We start from the raw sequence: 19,939 nt of genomic DNA, 5'->3' as shown, positions 1-19,939 counted from the left end.
GGAATGTGGATTTGATGTTAGAATTGGATAAACCATGATCTTATTAAATGGTGAGGTAGCTCGAGGATCCTGCTCCTGCGCCTAATTTATATATTTGTCTGCTCAAATGTACAAACCTGATAGTTGACCGCCAGGGTCAACAATATTTTTGGTGATGGGAATTCTCGACTTCGAAAGCCCTTTGTGTGAAGAAATGCTCCCTCATGCTACCCCAGAATGGCCTAGCACTAATTTTAGATTAAACTCCCTTATTTAGGGGGCAGAGTTGCATAACACTCTCACAAAGTAGCACAACAGTTCCAGCAAACTTTACACCACAGGAGCCATCAGTGTTTACATTCTCACAAAAGAAATGGAAATTCTAAGGCAAATATCAATCGTAGAAGCAATTCGTTATACAAGCACAGCAGAAGTGGTTGCCCACATAGTTCCAGACATTTGTATGTCTTTTCCATCAACCAGTTAGCCCATCTTTCGAATATGATTTCGGTGATGTGCTGCAATATGTGGTAGTGAGCTCCATCTTTCACCTTCAAGTCTATTGGGCTGCTTCAGTCTCTTTCCTATAAACCACAAGAATCTAAAAAAACATTTCAGTAGATTAGGATTGAACTTCACTCTATCTTGTAAAATATGTTGTGATCTGAATTTTAGTCAAGGGCTTGCTGTCCTTCCACTTTAGGATTTCCATAGCACTCTGCACTGGAGCCTCATTATTCTTAATAGCCGTGCCACAACTCCATTCAACCTTCTAGAAAACTTCCTGCATAAGCCCTTCTTATGTATGTTTTTGTTCTGCATCTTTCGGGATGTTTGCAGTGCCTGTCATTGGCACACACAACCCGCCATCTTGTGAACTGGCAAAGGCTTTGCGTGTACAGGAAGAAAATATAGTGAGGGTTTTCTCTTGCAAGTTGCAAGCATTGTCATTCATGAACAGACAACTGGTGCAAAACCTTGGCAACAACATCTTCAGTCATCTCTACAATCAGAAGCTGAAGATAAGATGCATGTGGACTGCAGCGGTTCAAGAAGGCAGCTCACTACCACCTTCTCAAGGGCAACTAGGAATGGGTAATAAATACCAGCCAACCAGCGATGCCCATGTCCCATATCTCACATAACATGTCCCATGAGTGAATTTTAAAAAAGATAAGGTCAAAGTGAAGCATTGGCATGGAAATTACAACAAAATAGCTCTTTTTACAAGAGATAGTAGGAACTGCCGATGCTGGAGAATCTGAGATAACAAGGTGTAGAGCTGGATGAACACAGCAGGCCAAGCAGCATTAGAGGAGCAGGAAAGCTAACATTTTGGGTCTGGACCCTTCTTCAGAAATGGGGGTCCAGACCTGAAACGTCAGCCTTCCTGCTCCTCTGATGCTGCTTGGCCTGCTGTGTTCATCCAGCTCTACATCTTGTTAGCTCTTTTTACAATATTTCTATTCACATAGAAGGACCTTTGGAGAAATTTGGTGATTTGCAGCCCATAATCATCAGCAGCGACTCTATTAATTTTATATTATTTAGTGTGTTGAAATAATTATTCATGTTTTTCTCAGTTTTAAGGTATTCAAGATTTGCCACAGTTGTCGATTTTATTGAAGAATGAAGAAACAGGCTTCTAGAAGAAACTGATTATGTGGTTGAATTGTGTCTTTGATTCACAACCTGAAGTTACAACCACAGAATCTTGGCCTTTATTACAACTTGGACTGGTTACTTCTCTTCAGGATGGTATTTTGGCGAGATTAAATATTTGCCTCACCCTCCAGAGCCATTCCAATCACAAAAGCAAACGTTTGTGTTAATATAGATCTGGAACATTGAAAAATGAACCAAAGTGCTTCATAGCAGTATTACAATCAACATTTCACACTGATCCATTTAAGAAGATAGGAGGACAGGTCATCCAGAACTTGGTCAAAGAAAAAGAAAATTCATATTGGACTTGAAACGTTAATGAGTTTTCTGTCTGCACAGATGCTGCCAGACCTGCTGAGGTTTTCCAGTCATTTTGTTTTTCTTTTAGGTTCGGAGCAGCATCTTCTCTTTTACTCACTCATGAGACATGGACAGCGCAGGCTGGTTAGCATTTATTGCCCATCCCTAGAAAAGAGGAGGGAGAGATGTAGAGGGAAGGAATTACAGGGCTTAACTGAAGACCTTGACCAAAGTGGGTGTAGGGACCTCAAGTGAGGTTGTGAGCTAAAATGTTGGGGTTGCGTGCTCAGAGACAGCAACAGCTGATCATTCCTCCCCTCTCCCCCTGGTTTCATACAATTTCTCCTCCTCCCCGTTCACCCACCATGGGGTCACAATAGAATAAAGTTTGGGAAGCAGTGTCTCAGGGCTGATAGAGCTGAAGGCCCAATCACAGTGGTGGAGCAATTAAAATTGGTGGTGCACAAGAGGCCGGGTTTGGAAGTGTGCAGACATCTCTATGGTTAAGGGACTGGTGGAAGTTATGGTGTGATTTGGAAACATGGATGAGAATTTTGAATTTGAGACATTACCTTTACAATCTAAATCCCTGGGGTGGGGATCACTTGGAATATTATTGAGTGTTTACAGTCAATAAATTTATGCTGTTCGTGCCAAGATTGTAAGATAACTGTGGGACTGCCACTGCAGGACTATGCAAGGGAGTTTGGTGGGGTTGCCGTACTCCTGGAGCCTTTCATTGCATGTTCTCTTCCCCACAAAAGCCCTGCCCCCATGTCCCACCATTGGTCATTTCACATGTTCATCTTTGTGGTGTCCTGCCTTTTCATGACAATTTCGAATTGAACATTCTCCTGGTTACCTAACTCTTAATTCTCATTATCACCATCCCCAATATTCTTATAGATAATTAGTCATAATATCCAAAGAAAAGGAAAAAGAAAATCAAACTTTTTGGTTTATTTTCATGCCATTATGATTATTTATCTCATCTTTTGTTTTGGTACTTACTGTGTACAAATTGGCTGCTAAGTTCCATACATGACAACAGTACTTACATTTAAAATATTCTTAATTGATTTTAATGCTCTTTGGGCATCTGTGTCCATGAAATACAGCATGTACAGGAAATGCAAGTTCTTTCTTTCTACGTTGCAGTCCTGGTAGACTGTGTTAAGTGGCTTAGATGCCAGGAAAACCTCCAAGGGATGTGGACTCTTTTGCCCTACCATTTGCAGATGGAATTGGTCAGTGGCAGTTCAGGAAATATTGACCCTGCTTTTTCTCCATAGATGCTGCCATATCTGCTGAGTTTCTCCACCTATTTCTATTTCTATCCAACCCAATATCTGATGAGCAGACAATAAATGGCCTATATAGATGTTATGTAAATGTTGTCCATAGCTACCATCTTGGATTGGCATTTCTTGCCCCCCAATATTAAGGAAGAGAAGCTCAAACTTTTTATTCTGCTCCTTGTTAAAGCTACTTTAGATTGTTGGTCATGCAGGGATGTTGCTGGGATTGGAGGATTTCGGCTGTGGAGAGAGGCTGGCTAGGCTGGGGCTGTTCTCCCTGGAGTGCAGGGGGTGCTGAGGGGTGACCTTATAGAGATTCATGGAATTGTGGGGGACATGGATAGGGTGAATGACCAAGGTTGTTTTCCCAGGTTGCGGGAGTCCAACGCCAAGGGCTATGGGTTTAATGTGAGGGGGAAAGATTTAGAAGTGACCTGAGTGGCACCTTTCACGCAGAGGATGGTACGTGTATGGAGCAGGCTGCCAGGGGAGGTGGTAGAGATGAGTACAATTGTAACATTTGGGACGAATCAGAAATGGGTACATGAATGGGAGGGGTTTGGAGGGATATGGGCCAGAGTTGGACCAAAGGATCATTTTCCATTCTGTATAACTGTATGGCGCTATATGAATTACCAGCAGGGGTAGGCCTTTTGCCCCCTCAAAGTTGCTCTGCTTTTTAATAAGTTCATGTCTAACCTGATTGTGGCCTCAACTCCACATTCTTGCCTACCCAACAATAACCATTGACTTCTTTATTGATCAAGAATCTATCTACCTCTGCCTTAAAAGTATCCAATAGCCCTGTCTCAATTACTCTGATGGGAAGTGAATTCCAAAGGTTCACCAACTTCTGTGAGGAAAAAAAACTCATCTCCACCTTAAATGGGATACACCTTATTTGTCCACTGTTTTCCCTAATCCTCATCTCTCCAACAGCTGCCAATTTTTTTGACAGTTACCTTTTCAAGTTCTTCAGGGTCTGTATAATTCAAAAAGATCACCTGTCATTCACCTAAACGCCAATCGATACAGGTCCAGCCTGTTTAATCCAATAAAAGACAAAGAAATGCAGATGCTGGAAATCTGAAACAAGAAGGGTCACTGGACCAGAAATGTTGAATCTACTTTCTCTCTACAGATGCTGCCAGACCTGCTGAGCTTTTCCAGCAATTTCTGTTTAACGCAGGGGAAGTGTGAAATTATGTTCTTTAATATGGACAAACTACAAATTGCACAGATTTTGAAAAGTATATTTTTTATTCACTCATGGGATGTGGGTATCATTGGCAGGACCAGCATTTATTGCTGATCCCTAGTTGCCCTGGAGAAGGTGGTGGTGAACTGTCTTCTTGAACCACTGCAGTCAATGCGCTGCAGGTAGACCCACAATGTTGTTGGGGAAAGAGTACAGGAGTTTGACCCTGACTCACTGAAGGAGTGGTGACATATTTAGGATGATGAACAGTTTGGAGGAGAGTTGGCAGGTGGTTGTATTCAAACGTATTTTCTGCCTTGTAATAGAGTCAGAATTGTACAGCACTTGGTACACCCTTCGGTCCAATTCATCAACAATTTATTTCTGTCCAAGCCAATGTATGATGGGTGAACAATAAATCATATAGAGATGTTATTCAGACATTGTCCGTAGCTGCCATATTGGATTGGCATATTTTGCCTCATATAAAATTGGACCGGGATCAAATCATTGACTTCTGCTCTTAATGAAAATGTGAGGAAAACTACCTCGGTAATGTTTCAATGACAAAAGAAAACAAAGCGTTTACATGGCACTTTTAAAGCCTCAGGACGTCTCAAAGTTCTTCACAGCCAATTGTAACATAGTTGTTCTTTAGCTCCCCGAAACGGTTGTTCCATGGTTTGCAGACCTTTTGTTACCATTCTAGGCAACATCACCAGTGCGACCTCTAATCGAAGCATTGGTTTTCCACTCCGTTCCAAATTTATATGATCCTCTAGTGTGATGGGACTTGTCACTTCCGGATCTGTTTATTAGCAGCCGTCTGTATACGGGGTCTATTTCTATGTGTTTGTTAATGGAGTCCCATATTGAGAACCAGGCTTCCAGAAATTATTTTGCATGTCTGTTGCTCGCTTGTCCCAGTGCAGTCACTTTGTCCCAATTGAACTGATGGCCTTCATTGTCTGTGTGTATAGAGACAAGTGAGTGTTGGTTGGGTCTTTATACTGCCAGCTGGTGTTCATGTATCTTGGTCGTCAGTTTCCTCCTGTTTATCCAATGTAATGGTTATTGCACTCGCTGCATCGGATTCTGTATATCACGTTAGTCCTGTTTACTGTCGGTACGGGGTCTTTAGTCTTTGATTACATTTGACACATGTTGATGTAGGTTTGCATGCAATCATGATCTAATGTGGTCTTAGGAGTCTGGTTGTCATTTCTGATATATTTTTAATGTAGGGTGTCGTTGCTAGTGTCTTCCGTTGTGCCCTGTCATCTGACTGTCGTTTGTTTTGTAGGCATCTGGATATGCAAGGATTTTTGTCCGCAGATGCCTACAAAACAAATGACATTCAGACGACAGGGCACAACGGAAGACACTAGCAACGCGACCCTACATTAAAAATATATCAGAAATGACAACTAGACTCCAAGACCACATAAGATCATGATTGCACGCAAACCTACGTCAACACTGTGTCAAATGTTATCAAAGACTAAAGACCCCGTACCGACAGTAAACAGAATTAACGCGATATACAGAATCCCATGCAGCGAGTGCAATAAACATTACATTGGACAAACAGGAGGAAACTGACGACCAAGATACATGAACACCAGCTGGCAGTATAAAGACACAACCAACACTCACTTGTCTCTATACACACAGACAACGAAGGCCATCAGTTCAATTGGGACAAAGTGAATATACTGGGACAAGCGAGCAACAGACATGCAAAGGAATTTCAACATGGGACTCCATTAACAAACTCATAGAAATAGACCCTGTATACAGACTGCTGTTAATAAACAGAACTTGAAGTGACAAGTCCCATCACACTAGAGGATCATGTAAATTTGGAACAGAGTGGAACACCAATGCTTCGATTAGAGGTCACACTGGTGGTGTTGCCTAGAATGATAACGAAAGGTCTGCACACCATGGAACAACCGTTTCGGAGAGCTAATGAACAACTGCATCCACAACCTGAGCTACAAATTTTTGCTAAGACCTTAAAAATTGTAACATTGGAAACAATGCAACAAGTTTGCATACTGCATGCATCCAAACAGTCTCCTTCAATGGTGATGTTAAGGGATAAATTTGGCCAGTACACCAGGGTAACCTTTGCTGCTCATCAAAGAAATAATGCAATGGGATTATTAACGTGTGTGTGTATAGTTGATACGTTTGTTTAAATTTCCATCCCAAAGACAACATCTCCAACAGAGCCACTCTCTATTGGTACTGCACTGGGTTAAATGCCTAGATCTTGTGCTCTAGTTTCTGGAGTGGAACTTGACCATATAACCTTCTGACTCTAATGCAAGAATGCTATTAACTGAGCAACTGCAGTAGAAGAATATCTTCAATGATTGAGTTGTGATAGCTTTGCACTTCCTACATCAAAATCTGTCTGTCTGGTTCAGAGGTAGATGGGGTAACAGTGCTACAGTTGACTTTGTAACCTGGAATCGCTGCTGACTTTATTAATCTTGCATAAGAAAAACAAATTTCCCAGCAGTTTCTCAAGCAAAGTGGAAATTTGTATTCTTCAGAGGTCAGCAGCTATTGCTGCTATGCTATGCTATGCAGACTCGCTCCAGTTATAAAACAAGTCTGCAATTAGGGATGGAACGTCTCCCAAAAGGTTGTCAAAGTACTATTTGGAAAATATTCCTCCACTATTGTACCAAGGAAGTGACTCGGAATGGAGTCACGTTCTATAGCTTCCCAGTTCCTCATCTTAGAGGCTGTTTGTTGTGCAGGTTGACAGGTTGTTTTGTGCTTTTGAGTGCAGCCATATTGAGTCGGAACTATATCCATGTCCATTTTTGTATTTTCTAATGGATTACTGTTTGGAAATCAGGGGCTGAATCGACAACATATTATCTCCTCACTCTTCCAATTGTGGTGCTTTTCACCTGACAACAGCTCAACATTTGGTTTGACAAATGCTTGATGTATATTTTGCACAAAGTAAATTAGTATATTTACTCGCTAAACCATTAATGAATATTGGAAATAAATTTGAATTTCATTTTTAATAGATTTCTTTTATTCACTGATTTTGTAGTAAATGCTAGTTCTCTTCTGATATACTTATAAAAGTACTTTTTCAGTTGAGCTCACTGGACAAAAATCATGACTGGAAACTGAACTCATATTGCTTCCCCTTTTCTGAACAAAGATGTCCCATGGATAATTCTGGTATTTTCTTGTTATCCCAGCTAAGATGATAGGAGCTAGAAACTTCTTTGTCCATATTGCTTGTCTCTTCCCTGAAAAACACCTTATGTGAAGACACCTTATTTGTACTGCTACATATTGGCTCCTTAAAGGAGTGTTTTCATGAATGATGGAATGTAATGTACAACTGGATCAGTTTATTAATGTGCTATCTCTCTGCCTTTTCAATGCTGTGTGTTTGGAAAATATGAAATAAAATAATCTTCAAAATATTATTATTGTAGATGTATTTGATATAATATAAACTACCATAATAATGCTAGCAATTTCCATTCAAAGAATTAATTGCATCCGTTCTAATGTTGGACATTGATTTTTTTAGTTACACTTTTTGTAAAAGTTGACAAATATGCATAACTAGGGCTTTTATTTGTGTATATAAAGGTTGTGATGTGGAAATGAATTACAATTATATGCACAAGAATATTTTAATATTTTTCTCAGTTGACAAGACATCATTAGGCCATTTATTTTGAGTACGTAATATGTAATTTGTGATCTAGGTTTAAATCAAATTCTAGGCATAGAAAGACCTCTGCTTTTCTTTTCTCTTTTTGAAAAAGTGTTGACAAATGTGCATAATTGGGCCATTTATTTTGAGTGTATATAATTTGTGATATAGGCTTAAATGGACTGCTATGCAGAGTGAGGCCCACTTCCTAAACTAAAGTTGACAAATGGTCATTATTAGGCCATTTATTCTGTGAATGTATAATTTGTGATATAGGCTTGAACATAATACCATGCATCAAGAACTCCTGCATTTCTTTTATTTTGAAAAAATGTTGACAAATATGCGTAATTACTTTATGTTTACATATATATGTGATATAGATGTGTAATTTTGTGCATTAGAATCTTGGAATGCCTATGGTGTGGAAGCAGGCCATTCAGCTCATCGAGTCCACACCGACCCACTGAAGAGCATCCTACTTGGACCCACACCCCTACCCTACCCCTTTAACCCTGTATAATCATGCATTTTGTGTATATTATAAATATATGATATTGACTTTAATGTAATTCTATCATTTTCCTTTTTGAAAAATGTTGACAAATGTGCATAATCAGTCAATTTATTTTGTGTACAGTATATGTAAAATTTGTGATGAATCTAAATCTATAAATCCTGTGCATAATGAGGCCAATTATTTTGTGTATGCACAGTTTGTTATAGAGGCTTGAATGTTATGTCATGCGTAGGGAGACCTCTGCTTTTCATTTTCCCTTCTTGGAAAAAGTTGACAAATGTGCAGAATCAGTCAATTTATTTTGTGTGCATATATTTGTGATATAGGCATTCATTGTAATCCTGTGTATGAAGGGAGAGAAAGCAAGAGAGTTCCTCTTCAATTCACTGTGCAAATTCAAGATGGAACGGAAAAGAAAATAGTATTTTCCAGCCAAACATTGTGTGTGTGTGAAAAAAATCCTGCGTATACGTTCTGATCCATCAAGACCAGCTCCCCTTCTCCTGTTGCAGAAGGGGAAAGGTTGCTGGAGCCTGGGGAATGGGGAGCTCGATGACGTAATGCGGGAGGCCCGCCGGCCAATGGGAGAGCGGAGGGTGGGATCACGTGGGGGAGTGGGGTTGTTCGGTTGTTTCCGTGAGGCCGGAGCCGAGCTGAGCCGAACACCCGGGCCTTCTCTCCCTTTTTTTTCACGTCGCTGCGCTGCGCTCGGCGAGAGAACAACAAGCCGCCATTTTGTTTTGAAGAGAGGAGACGGAGACAGAAAGAGAGAGAGAGAGAAGCGAGCGATAGACAGACAGACAGATAGATAGATCGAGAGTGGGGGGAGACAGAGAAAAGAGGACGAGGAGGGTAAAAGAGAGAGAGAGAAAAAAAACTCTTCGTTCGGGCTTGTGCGGATTGAAGGGAGAGGTGAAGGAGAGGGTTGAAGAAAAGAACAGGAAAAGAAAAAAAAGAGAAGGGCGAGGAATATATCAGCAATACGAATTCAACAGCAGGGAAAAAGGGGAAAAGTAGTAGTTAAAAAAACTCATTTTTATGCCGAATCCGTTATTTAAAAGAATTTTTAAAACCAGAAACATTTTTTTAAAAAGACGGTTCCTCACCATTTTCCCCCCTTGTGAAGAACGGGAGGCTTTCTCTTGAGAAGGATAGAGAAGGTGGATGAATCGTTCTGGCTTTATTGGATAGAAAGGGGGGGAGTGGGTTTTTTAAAAAAAAAATTTCCCCCCCCCGTCTCTTTTTTTTAAAAATATGTATCTGTATCTGAGGTGTTGGGAATGTGGAAGGAAAGACCGTTTCTGAAGTGATTGGGGATGTGGTTTTCGTCGGCGAAGCCGTCGTAACTTTAAATCTTTCGTTTTCTTTTTCCTTCTTTTAGATTTTTTTTCCACACAAACCCTCCCCCCTCCTCCCCTCTTCCGTTTTCATTTTTTTTGGTGTTGGAGGGGGGCTGGTTCTGATTGCCCATGGACGATCGACCTAAAAAACCTGGGCCTGGCATTAGGCCTTAGGCTCTGAGACTTGAGAAAGATAGGGGGAAAATTAATTATTTTCTGTTACCGTGCGGGAGGAGGGATTTAAGCCTTCGATTAATCCGTAGCTTTTGCGGTTTCGTTTAAAAAAAAACACCCAAAAAGTTATAAGGTGTAATTTTAAATTCGGAAAGAAATGGCAGAGAATCTCTTGGACGGACCGCCTTCAGCCAAGCGGCCTAAAATCTCGTCCCCGGCTTTATCAGCCAGCGATGGCACAGGTACTGTAACCCATTTTATTCCAATAGTTTGTCTATTTACGTTGGTAGTTGTGTTTAATAGTGATTTTTCTCTTTTAAAACTTGAAACTTAAATCAAGGCTATATAGTGCAGATGTAGCCCTTTTTTATTTCTAAATCTATGTATATGTGTAAAATTATTCGATCCTGTTATATGAATCAATATTGTGGGGAATTCATACATTACTGCTTTCTGTTAATTCTTTTTGGGGGTGTTTTCCGCTTGGAGGGTGTTTATGTTCTTCTATTAGGGTATTGTTGTGGAGGATGGGGAAGCCTAAATTATTCTTCGGTTGCTGTTTTATCCTTTGTTTTACTAACCACCTTTCAGCTGTGTTGGCTACCTGTTTTATTATGGGAAAATGGTGGAATGTTTTACTTGAGCATTTAAGGTTTGTGCTTCAGCTAGTTTATTGTTGTAGAAGAGGATGAAATGGATATAGTGTCGCTTTGCCTTGACTTGGTTGAGTAGGTGTGTGTTTAATGGATCACGTATGAAGTAGTGGTTTGATTGGTGTGTTTTAAAATGGTTTCATCTTGCATTGAATTAAAAGTATGCAGAGTTTTTTTTGAAGTTTTATATTATGTCAGGGGTATAGGTGAATGGATTTGCACCATGTTGTTTCAGGGCAGTAGTAAGAAGGATGTTCCTTGCTGCTTGGAGGACTTAACTTTACTTTTGATTTTGTTTTAGTGAAAAACTTGACCGACAGCATGAGGGAACGTTGTGGATTTCTAATTTTGCGAAATATGAAATACACTTCTCTTTGGATCATTCAGTGTATTTTGTGCATGTTTATGTGTAAATGAGAGTCATACTCTTATTGATACCTGTGTATTGAAAATAGCATATTCCTGCATGTACCATTAAAAAAAAACTTTTCATGCCATATTCTGTGTGATCTAGTGTGGAAACTTTGTCTTTAGGAAGTATGCAACATTGCACTGCTCGGTTTCTGTGTCAACACATAAACAAATAAAAGTCACTCAATTTGGACAAATTAAAGTTTTTATTCTACTGTTTCTAAATGTCACTACTTTGGGAAAAAAAGGTGATGTTTAGTATGTCATGAAACTGAAGTAATTTCATATGCTGAAAGTTCGGGATAATTTGTGTTGGCTTCACATTTTATACGTATAATTTTAATTTGTAAATAAGCATATCACTATTTATTACATTATTTCAAATGGCAAACCTGCATGCTACTTCCAGTATTTTAAACATAACTATTGAAATTGAACTTGGTCAACAAAAAGGTGCAGGTGTGCCTTAAAAGTTGAATTTGGCAAAATCCAGGTCAATTTTTGGCACTGGATGAAGGCAGGTGCTCTAACTAAATAACCGGTATGTTACATTTTTAAAGTACTTGCCTGGAATTGCTTTAAAACCTTTGTTTATATGAATTTGATACTTTTGGATCACTTTTTAAAAAATATGATTCTATTCTTGATCTTTCATTTTGCAGCAGTAACATTAATGCTTTGTGGTGAGTCAAACTGCACTTCTTAGTTCTTTAATAATGCTCAGCCAGTTGGAACTTTTAAACTTGCTAAACCCAAAATTAGAGGATACTTCATAAATTATCTGAGAGTTCCTGAAATGATTTGACACCCATAAATCGGTTGCAGATTATGTTTTCTTTATCAGATTAAACGGAAATAACATTTCACAGTTGTCTGTAGGGTTATAATTTCTTGCTGGGTGGAGGGGGGGTACAAATAAATCTGAGAGTGCAATAGCCACAGCTTTGTTGTGGCACAGAATAACTTTGACTTCATTTGGTCAACTCATCTGTGAAGATGTTGGGTAACTATTTCTTGATCTACTTCCTAACACATGGTCACTTGTCAAAGAGCAGTAATCTATTCTGCGCTTGCTGTACTCCATCCCTTTTGAAGCATTCTGATCTCAAATATTTTCCCTCCCAGAGGCGTATATCGAGCTTGGCATCACCCGATCACTTATACATTGTCTATCTTTTATAATGTTCTGTATAATGAGTTTTAGCCTGTTACCCAGCTTTCTCATCAAAGCACTATCAGCAACTAGAAGCACAAAGAACGCTCAGGAAAATTACATAAAATATAAACTTTGCAGGTACAGGATTTGTAGCTAAATCTGTCATTCAAAATGTACTGAGGTTGATCTAGGGTTTTTAATGTACATATTTCAATTTGTGCATTCTGGCTGAGTTTTTTTTCCTCCAAATTGGGATTTCAGGGCTTTTTGCCTTTTGGTTAACTGCATCTAGTTTTTAATATTCTTGTTATAATATTTCTGCTTTTCCATGACAGCCCACATTAATCCAGGTGTCAATGAGTTTGTGCTATACAGAAACTGAGTATCTGTAAATACACAGCAGTGTTTAAGTTACTTGTATTTTACTTAATCTTGTTCCCAAAGGTATTGTCTGAGCATTTTGTTCACTACGTGCATTTTTTTGATGTACTGCATTTTTTTTTCACAAGGAGTTTCGCCACAGCATCAAAATTGCAGTAATCATTATTTTTTTCAGGTATTTAAAATTGAAGTTGGGGCTTATACTTCAAAGTAACACACAACCTAACTCAAGTCCTCAGTGGGCAAAGTATTTGTGCAAATGGCAAAAATGCTTTGTGTTGATTTTGACTTTTACAGTTCTGAGGTGTGTGTGTGTGCATTGACAAATACACATTCTTATTTTTCCCCCAGCCTTTTGATGCAGAATTAATGCAATTAGTTTAAATTCTAGTCTGACCCTTCTGATTGCCATGTTAGGTTATAAGTAGTCCATTTGGACATAAGATTTGGTTTAGTAATTTGTTGTCCTGGCCAATAGTAATCCCTTAGCCAACATTGCTCAGAGCAGATTATTTGGTCATTATCAAGTTATTGTTTGTGGGACCTTTGCTGTATGGCAATTGACTGCTATAATTACAACTATGAATACAATCTTGAAGTCCTCCTTTAGCTGTAATATGCTTTAGTGTCTTCCAGGACCAGAGGATGGGTCATAGTTATTTTGTCATCATAATTATTTTCTTTCCTTTTCAATTGGTCCTCCTTATACCAGATACTTTTTTCCATGCAAGAGGTGTTAAACTCAGGTAATCTGGCATTGATGTGGGAATTGAGACTTTTTTTTCTGTCTATTAGCTTGTTTCTGTGTTTTAACTCAATTGTAATTAGGCTTCAGAGATATCTGGTCTTTCTACTTAATCTTCACTTTTGGATCAACAGTTGCTCTTGTGATTTTTATTTTAAGTTTTAAAACATGTCTTTTTAAAAGTTCCCTATTTTAATCACTTCACCAGACTTTCAAGAGGTCACTGATGGGAAGAGTACAAACCCATAGGTCTTTATGAAATTAGGAATGGGTGATGTGTTCTTTACAAATCTTTTTGAACTCTGTAAATACAAGTGAGGCAATGCTACTGTTTAAAAAAAAGTTTAGAATTAGTTTAAACAATTTAATGTCAAAGTACATGGTGGTTAATAAAATATTCCAGGTGGTGCTTAATCAAGCTGGTTCTTCTGCTTGATTAATAAAAGATTATCAAAAGTCTCACTTTTTTAAACTGAGTGTTTTGTCAGCAGCAATTGATTGTTAATTAGTTTACTACTACATCTTTTGAACTATTGCCTTCATTTTTTTTTGTTTCAGAATATTATTTGTGGTAAAGTTGTCATTAGTTTGACTTTTGCAAGGATGCTATTTCATAATTTGAGATAAATGCTGTAGTTGCAATTCTACATGAATACATACAAATCTTGTAGCGTTATTAATTTCCCACGTCTGACCGGTATGGCTTATAATCAAAACTTTTAATATATTGACAGTTGTTCCCTGCTAATTTGCTAATGATCTTGGCAAGTGTCGTGATGAAAGAAGGTACTAAAGTAATTTTTACATTAGATATTTGTTAACCTTTAGAATTGAATTTTGCTTTGTGTGACTTTGCTGTCAAAGACCTCTTTCTGACCAACCCCTGTTCCCTGATCCCAACCCCACTCGATTAATTTGGCTCCTTCATCAATGCTATTGGAAAGTACCGACTTGCCAAATACTAATTTCTTGCTTGCAATGGTGATTTTGTTTGTGGAAAATATAATTAACTGTTCCATTCTTCTAATGTGAACTGTTGTCAATGCTTTTTGTGCATGCTTGCTGTTTTTGCCCAGTGATGTACCATAGATCAGCCCGGAGTTTGATAGCAAAGAACCAAGTATATTGTTTAAGGTTCATTGAACTTTTCTTTTAAACTTCATATTTGAAATCAGTTGCTGCAGAATCAGCATTGATGTATAACATTTATGTGAACTTATTGTTTTAATTCAGTCAAGTTTCTTGCTGCATTAAAACAGGTTTGAATATAATTCTTTAGTATAGCATTTCTTGTTAACATCAAATGTTGCAATTTGTGTTGGTTGATATAATTGAATGCTACAGTATAGCTTATTTAAATTTGATTAACGCTTGCAAAATAATTTGAGTATAGCATTTCTGAGATAAGCTAGAGAAATGACTACCTAGTGTGTGGAATTGAGGGGAACGAACAAACTCAGCTGAGACCTTTTCTTGGAGCAAAGCTTTGTTTTCTACGTCCTGTATCTAAGTTGAGAGGTCTCAAATCTGTAATAGTTGGGGCAGGCGGTGTTCCATTATCCAAATACACTCAACCCTTATATTGAATTGTACACATTTTGAGAAAAAGTAATAAAATGAAAGGGATGCAAACTTGTCAGTTTGGGGGAGCTTGTCATTAATGATTGCTTGGCATATCCAAATCTTGGGATATTTTTTAAGGGATTGATGCTGCATATCAAGCAATAAAATGTTAAAGCCATTTATCGTCATGTCAAAAAAAAGTAAAGTGGTATTTGCATAATACAGTATATTGCACAATATCTTGTGTATTTGCGTACAGGTTATTTCCTGGTAATCTACCAACAGAAAAAGGTATTGGAATATTATTATAACTTTCACGTCAGCATTTTTAAAGTAATAATTCAGCATGTTGCTCGGCCGGTGTCTGTAAGTAGCATGTTTTGTTTTTGGTGTTTAATGCCAAAATGTGCGAGATTGAATTGTCTTTCCTATAATTTGATTATTATTTCCCAATGACTGCTGGTGAAAATTCAGGAAGAAACCTTTTGAATAAAGGATCCTTTCTGTAAGCTGTCCCCTACTGTTGAATTTTTTTCAATGTGCTTAAATCAAAATGTTTCTGTTACAGACCTTTTCATCATTTTGAGCAAGTTAATTTCTACATCAGTGCTAGTTTCTAAATCTATGCGAATTAGCAAAAGTGACACAGAATTATTTTGAACTTGAGTGACTTGTACAAATTCTTTTGCTTGATTAGAATATAATTTCCAATAAGCCACAAGTATCCACGTGCGTATTCTTTGTATAACTTGCTAGCAACTCCTTCTCATTCAGGTTGTGTTCAATCTTCCAGAAAACAGGAGGAGGTTGCAGTCCAGAAGGAAGTCACTTGGCCCATTACGTCTATGCCACTTGTTTGCTACAGCAGTCAAAATCTGATCTCTGATAACTTTCACCTCAACCTTGAATTTTTTTTCCTCCAGCATTATCCAGTTTTTGTCTTATAAGGATGCAGTGATTGATTTGCTACAGGGAATAGCCTGAAGCATTCTGATTCCACAACCACGTGAGAATAAACTCTCACTGAGATGGCTTACTGTTGACTTCTTATCACAGATTCTCTAACTTTCAGCTGTTAGAATTTTTCTTAGTTTAAGACAAAGCAGCATTACCTCTTACTAGAGTTTTCTGTTTTAGTGGATATCTTCGATATCTAATGCCCATCATTATAACTACAGTTTTTCATTGTTGTATTATCTATTTGGATACCTGCTTTAATGTTTTGGACATGTAGCACTGAAAGAACATCATGTGGTTCTCTGTAACCTAACAAATATTTTGTACTACTGTTGTGGCGGTGGAATTTCTTGTTTAATTTTGTTGAAGTTTACAGATCAGAATTTCTTGATACTGCAAAGTAGAGGCTAGTTAGTTCCATTTGAACAGGTAAGCCAGCATTTATTGGTGGTGCTGAGTTGCCTTCTTGAACTATTTGCGTTCTTTGAGGCGCAGACACTTTCAATGCTGTTCTAGGATTTTGACTCGGCAGCAGCAAAGGGACATCGATATAGTTCTAAGTCAGGATGGTCTGTGACTTAGGTGGCGGCCCCATGCATCTACTGTCCTTGTTCTTGTAGTTTAATCAACTGTGGCAACATACAGGTTTCTTGAGTAGTAGTAGAGACGCGAGTAATTTTGTTAGTTTTTTGATTAGATACTTGTTTGCTGTTGAAATTAATTACACCGTGATCATTTAGCTTCCTACTTGATTGCATTGACTTGGGTGATGGTCAGCACCATGAATTCCAGATGCTTTCTGATTGTGCTTCATGTATAAATCTGGACAGTGAACATCAGACCTATTCAGTTACAGGAAATAAAATAACTGATAAATCTAAAGATCACAGGCACACTTTTTTGCCTCGTGTCCTACCTTTCATGTCCCTGCTCCCAATGAGCTGCGCAGAAACAGACTGGTCTTCCCAGCCAGTATGTCTGCGCACAGAAAGTTCTAATCACACCCACTTTCTCAATCTTTTTGCTTAATTTTCCCTTTCCAGACTAATTTTGAATAGTCACTCAACACAAACCTTTGAAGCAAATTCCACGTGCTTAATTCAGAAAAGAAGAATCTCCTGTTCTCCTCTTAATTTTCTTTGTATTTAATCTTGTACTTGTGACCTAATAGCCACAAACAGTTCAGTTCTGTCTATCTTGGTCCAGTCTTTCATGATTTTAAGTAGCATAGAAAAAGTAGAACCATGTACTTCATATATTTAGATTTTCTAAAAGCATCTGATAAGGTGCCACGTAGGAGGTTATATCACAAAAGTAGGGTACCTGGAATGGAGAAAATATTCTGGCAAGGATTGTGGTTAGATTAGTGGACAGATTAAATGGGTAATATTTGAATTGGCTTGTGTGTGTAGCTAATTGGGTACCACAAGATCTGTGCTGGGCCTTGTCACTTCAGATTTATATTGATGATGGACCAAGTTTAATATGCCCATCCTTGCTGATGATACAAAGTTGGGTGGGAAGATAATCTATAAGGATGTTGCAATGAGATATAGATGGGTTGTGTTAGTGGACAACAAAATGGCAAAAGGAGTTTAATACAGAGAATTGTAAAAAACAGAATATTTTTTAGTTGGTGTGAGGCTGGGAAATATTGACATTCACAGCAACCTGGATACCTTAAACACATCCCAAAGTTAGCATGCAAGTACAGCAAGTAATTGCATAACGTATCTATTTGCTTTCTTGTTATTAGATTGGATTGGAGTAAGAGTGGGAAAAGTCTACTGCAATGATATAGAACTTTGGTGAAACCGCACATGCAGGACTGCATTTAGTTTTTGCCTCCATACCCAGAAGAGAATTTTGTTCGACAGAGTATGCTAATAATTTACCAGACTGACTGACTGCTGGGAGGAGAGAATTATCCTGAGAGGTTTTGTTTTATTTATTTATAAGACATAGGTGCCGCTAGCTGGCCAGCATTTATTGCCTGTCCCTAACTGCCCTAGAATTGAGTGGTTTGCTAGACCATTTTTATTAGAGGACTGTTGGGAGACAACCATATTGCTGTTTTGGATACATATTAAGCTAGACAGGTGAGAATGGCAGATTTCCTTCCCAGAAGCACATTAGTGAGCCAGATGGGTTTTTCTGGCAATTGACAACTGTTTCACAGTTATCAGGTAAATTCCCAATTCCAGATTTTTTAAAATTATTGAATTCAGATTTCACCTTCAGCTGTGGCAGAATTTGAACCAGGATCCCCAGAGCATTAGCTGATTTTCTGAATTAACAGTCTATCAAAAATACCACTAGGCCGTAGTCTGAGATAGCAAGAACTGTAGATGCTAGAGTCAGTGACAACATAGTGTGGAGCTGGAAGAACGCAGCAGGCCAGGCAGCATCAGAGGAGCAGGAAAGTTGATGTTTTGGTTTGGGACCCTTCAGAAATGGGGAGGGGGAAGGGAGCTGAGAAATAGAGAGAGAGTGAGCGAGCAGGGATGGGACTGGGGAAGGTAGGTGGGATGTTGATAGGTGATGCAGGTAGGGAGTGGTGTGGATTGGTCAGAGGGATGGGTGGGGTGGATAGGTGGGAGAGAAAATGCTCAGTTGTGTTGGGTCGAGGTGGGAGGGAGGATGGGTGGGGCTGGTGAAAGGTAGGTGGGGTGGTGATAGGTTGGATGCAGGTAGGGGATAGTGGGGATTGGTCGGCATGAAGGGTAGGGTGGATGGGTGGGGAAGAAGATGGACAGATTGCGTCAGGTCAAGGAGATGAGAATGAGAGGGGGAGTTGGACATGGGATGAGGCCGGGGCTAGGGAGATTTTAAAATTGGTGAATTCTGTGTTTAGGCCATTGGGCTGTAGGCTCCCGAGGCAGAATATTAGGTGTTGGTTCTCCAGTTTTCATGTGGTGTCATTGTGGCATTGGAGGCCCAGGATGGACATGCCACCAGGGAGTGGGAGGGGGAATTGAGCAGAATCAGCCTGTATACCTTGGACTTCAGTGAGGTCACTTCCCATTCTGTTGAAGTTTAAGTTCTTAAGGGGTTTGGCAGGATATTTTTCCTGATTGGGGTGACTTGGAACGGTGAATCAGAGTTAGGATTGGCATTTAGGACTGAGATGAGAAATTTGTTAATTCAGAAGTTTGTGAATGTTTGAAATTCTCTAACCCAGAGTACTGTGATGGTTATATCATGGAACAAACTCATGAAGGAGCGTGAGAGAATTTTGTAAACTAAGGAAGTAAAGTTATATGGAGATGTTGCAAAACTGGAGTTGAAGTAAATGAACAGCTATGATCATATTAAATTGGCCCTTTGAGCTAAATGGCATCCTGCTCCTGAAGCTTATTTTGTTATAAACATTTTTAACATAAACTTTGTTGTTCTCATGGAGAAGATACACTTTTACAATAGGAAGGATGTTGTGAAACTTTAAAGTGTTCAAAAAGATTGACAAGGATGTTGTCAGGGTTGGAGGGTTTCAACTTGTAGGGAGAGGCTGAATAGGCTGGGGTTAATTTCCCGATGATATCAGAGGCTGAGGGGTGACCTTACAGAAGTTTATAAAATCATGAAAGGCATGGACAGAGTGAATAGCCAAGGTCTTTTTTAGGTTTAGGGTGAGATGGGAAAGATTTAAAAGGGACCTAAGAGGCAACTTTAATCACGCAGTGGGTGGTGTGTGTATGGAATGAGCTGCCAGAGGAAGTGGTGGAAGGTGGTACAATGACAACATTTAGAAAGTATTAGGATGGCTGCATGAATAGGAAGGGTTTAGAGGAAGAGAGAGAGAGTGATAGAGATAACAAGGTGTAGAGCTGGACGAACACAGCAGGCCAAGCAGCATCAGAGGAGCAGGAAAGCTGACGTTTCGGGCCTAGGTC

The 19,939-nt window shown here is 39.0% G+C and overlaps 2 protein-coding genes across 2 annotated transcripts in view; both read left to right on the top strand.

Annotated features, from left to right (window-relative positions):
* l3mbtl2 (L3MBTL histone methyl-lysine binding protein 2) overlaps positions 1-2,831 on the top strand; it is a 155,172-nt gene extending 152,341 nt beyond the window's left edge. Inside the window, exon 17 of the mRNA XM_048617719.1 lies at positions 1,563-2,831. Within this exon, the coding sequence (XP_048473676.1) occupies positions 1,563-1,612 (50 nt within the window). The 3' untranslated portion in view covers positions 1,613-2,831. The remainder of the gene's footprint in view (positions 1-1,562) is intronic.
* Positions 2,832-9,375: 6,544 nt separating this feature from the next.
* The window catches only part of LOC109934587 (histone acetyltransferase p300-like), a 119,105-nt gene continuing 108,541 nt past the window's right edge, over positions 9,376-19,939 (top strand). The window contains exon 1 of the mRNA XM_020533311.2: positions 9,376-10,422. Within this exon, the coding sequence (XP_020388900.2) occupies positions 10,338-10,422 (85 nt within the window). The 5' untranslated portion in view covers positions 9,376-10,337. The remainder of the gene's footprint in view (positions 10,423-19,939) is intronic.

This window comes from Rhincodon typus, chromosome 37 (assembly GCF_021869965.1).
Source record: "Rhincodon typus isolate 14 chromosome 37, sRhiTyp1.1, whole genome shotgun sequence".
NCBI lineage: Eukaryota > Metazoa > Chordata > Chondrichthyes > Orectolobiformes > Rhincodontidae > Rhincodon > Rhincodon typus.
Note: the sequence above shows the minus strand (reverse complement) of the source record. Positions and strands in the feature narration are given on the sequence as shown.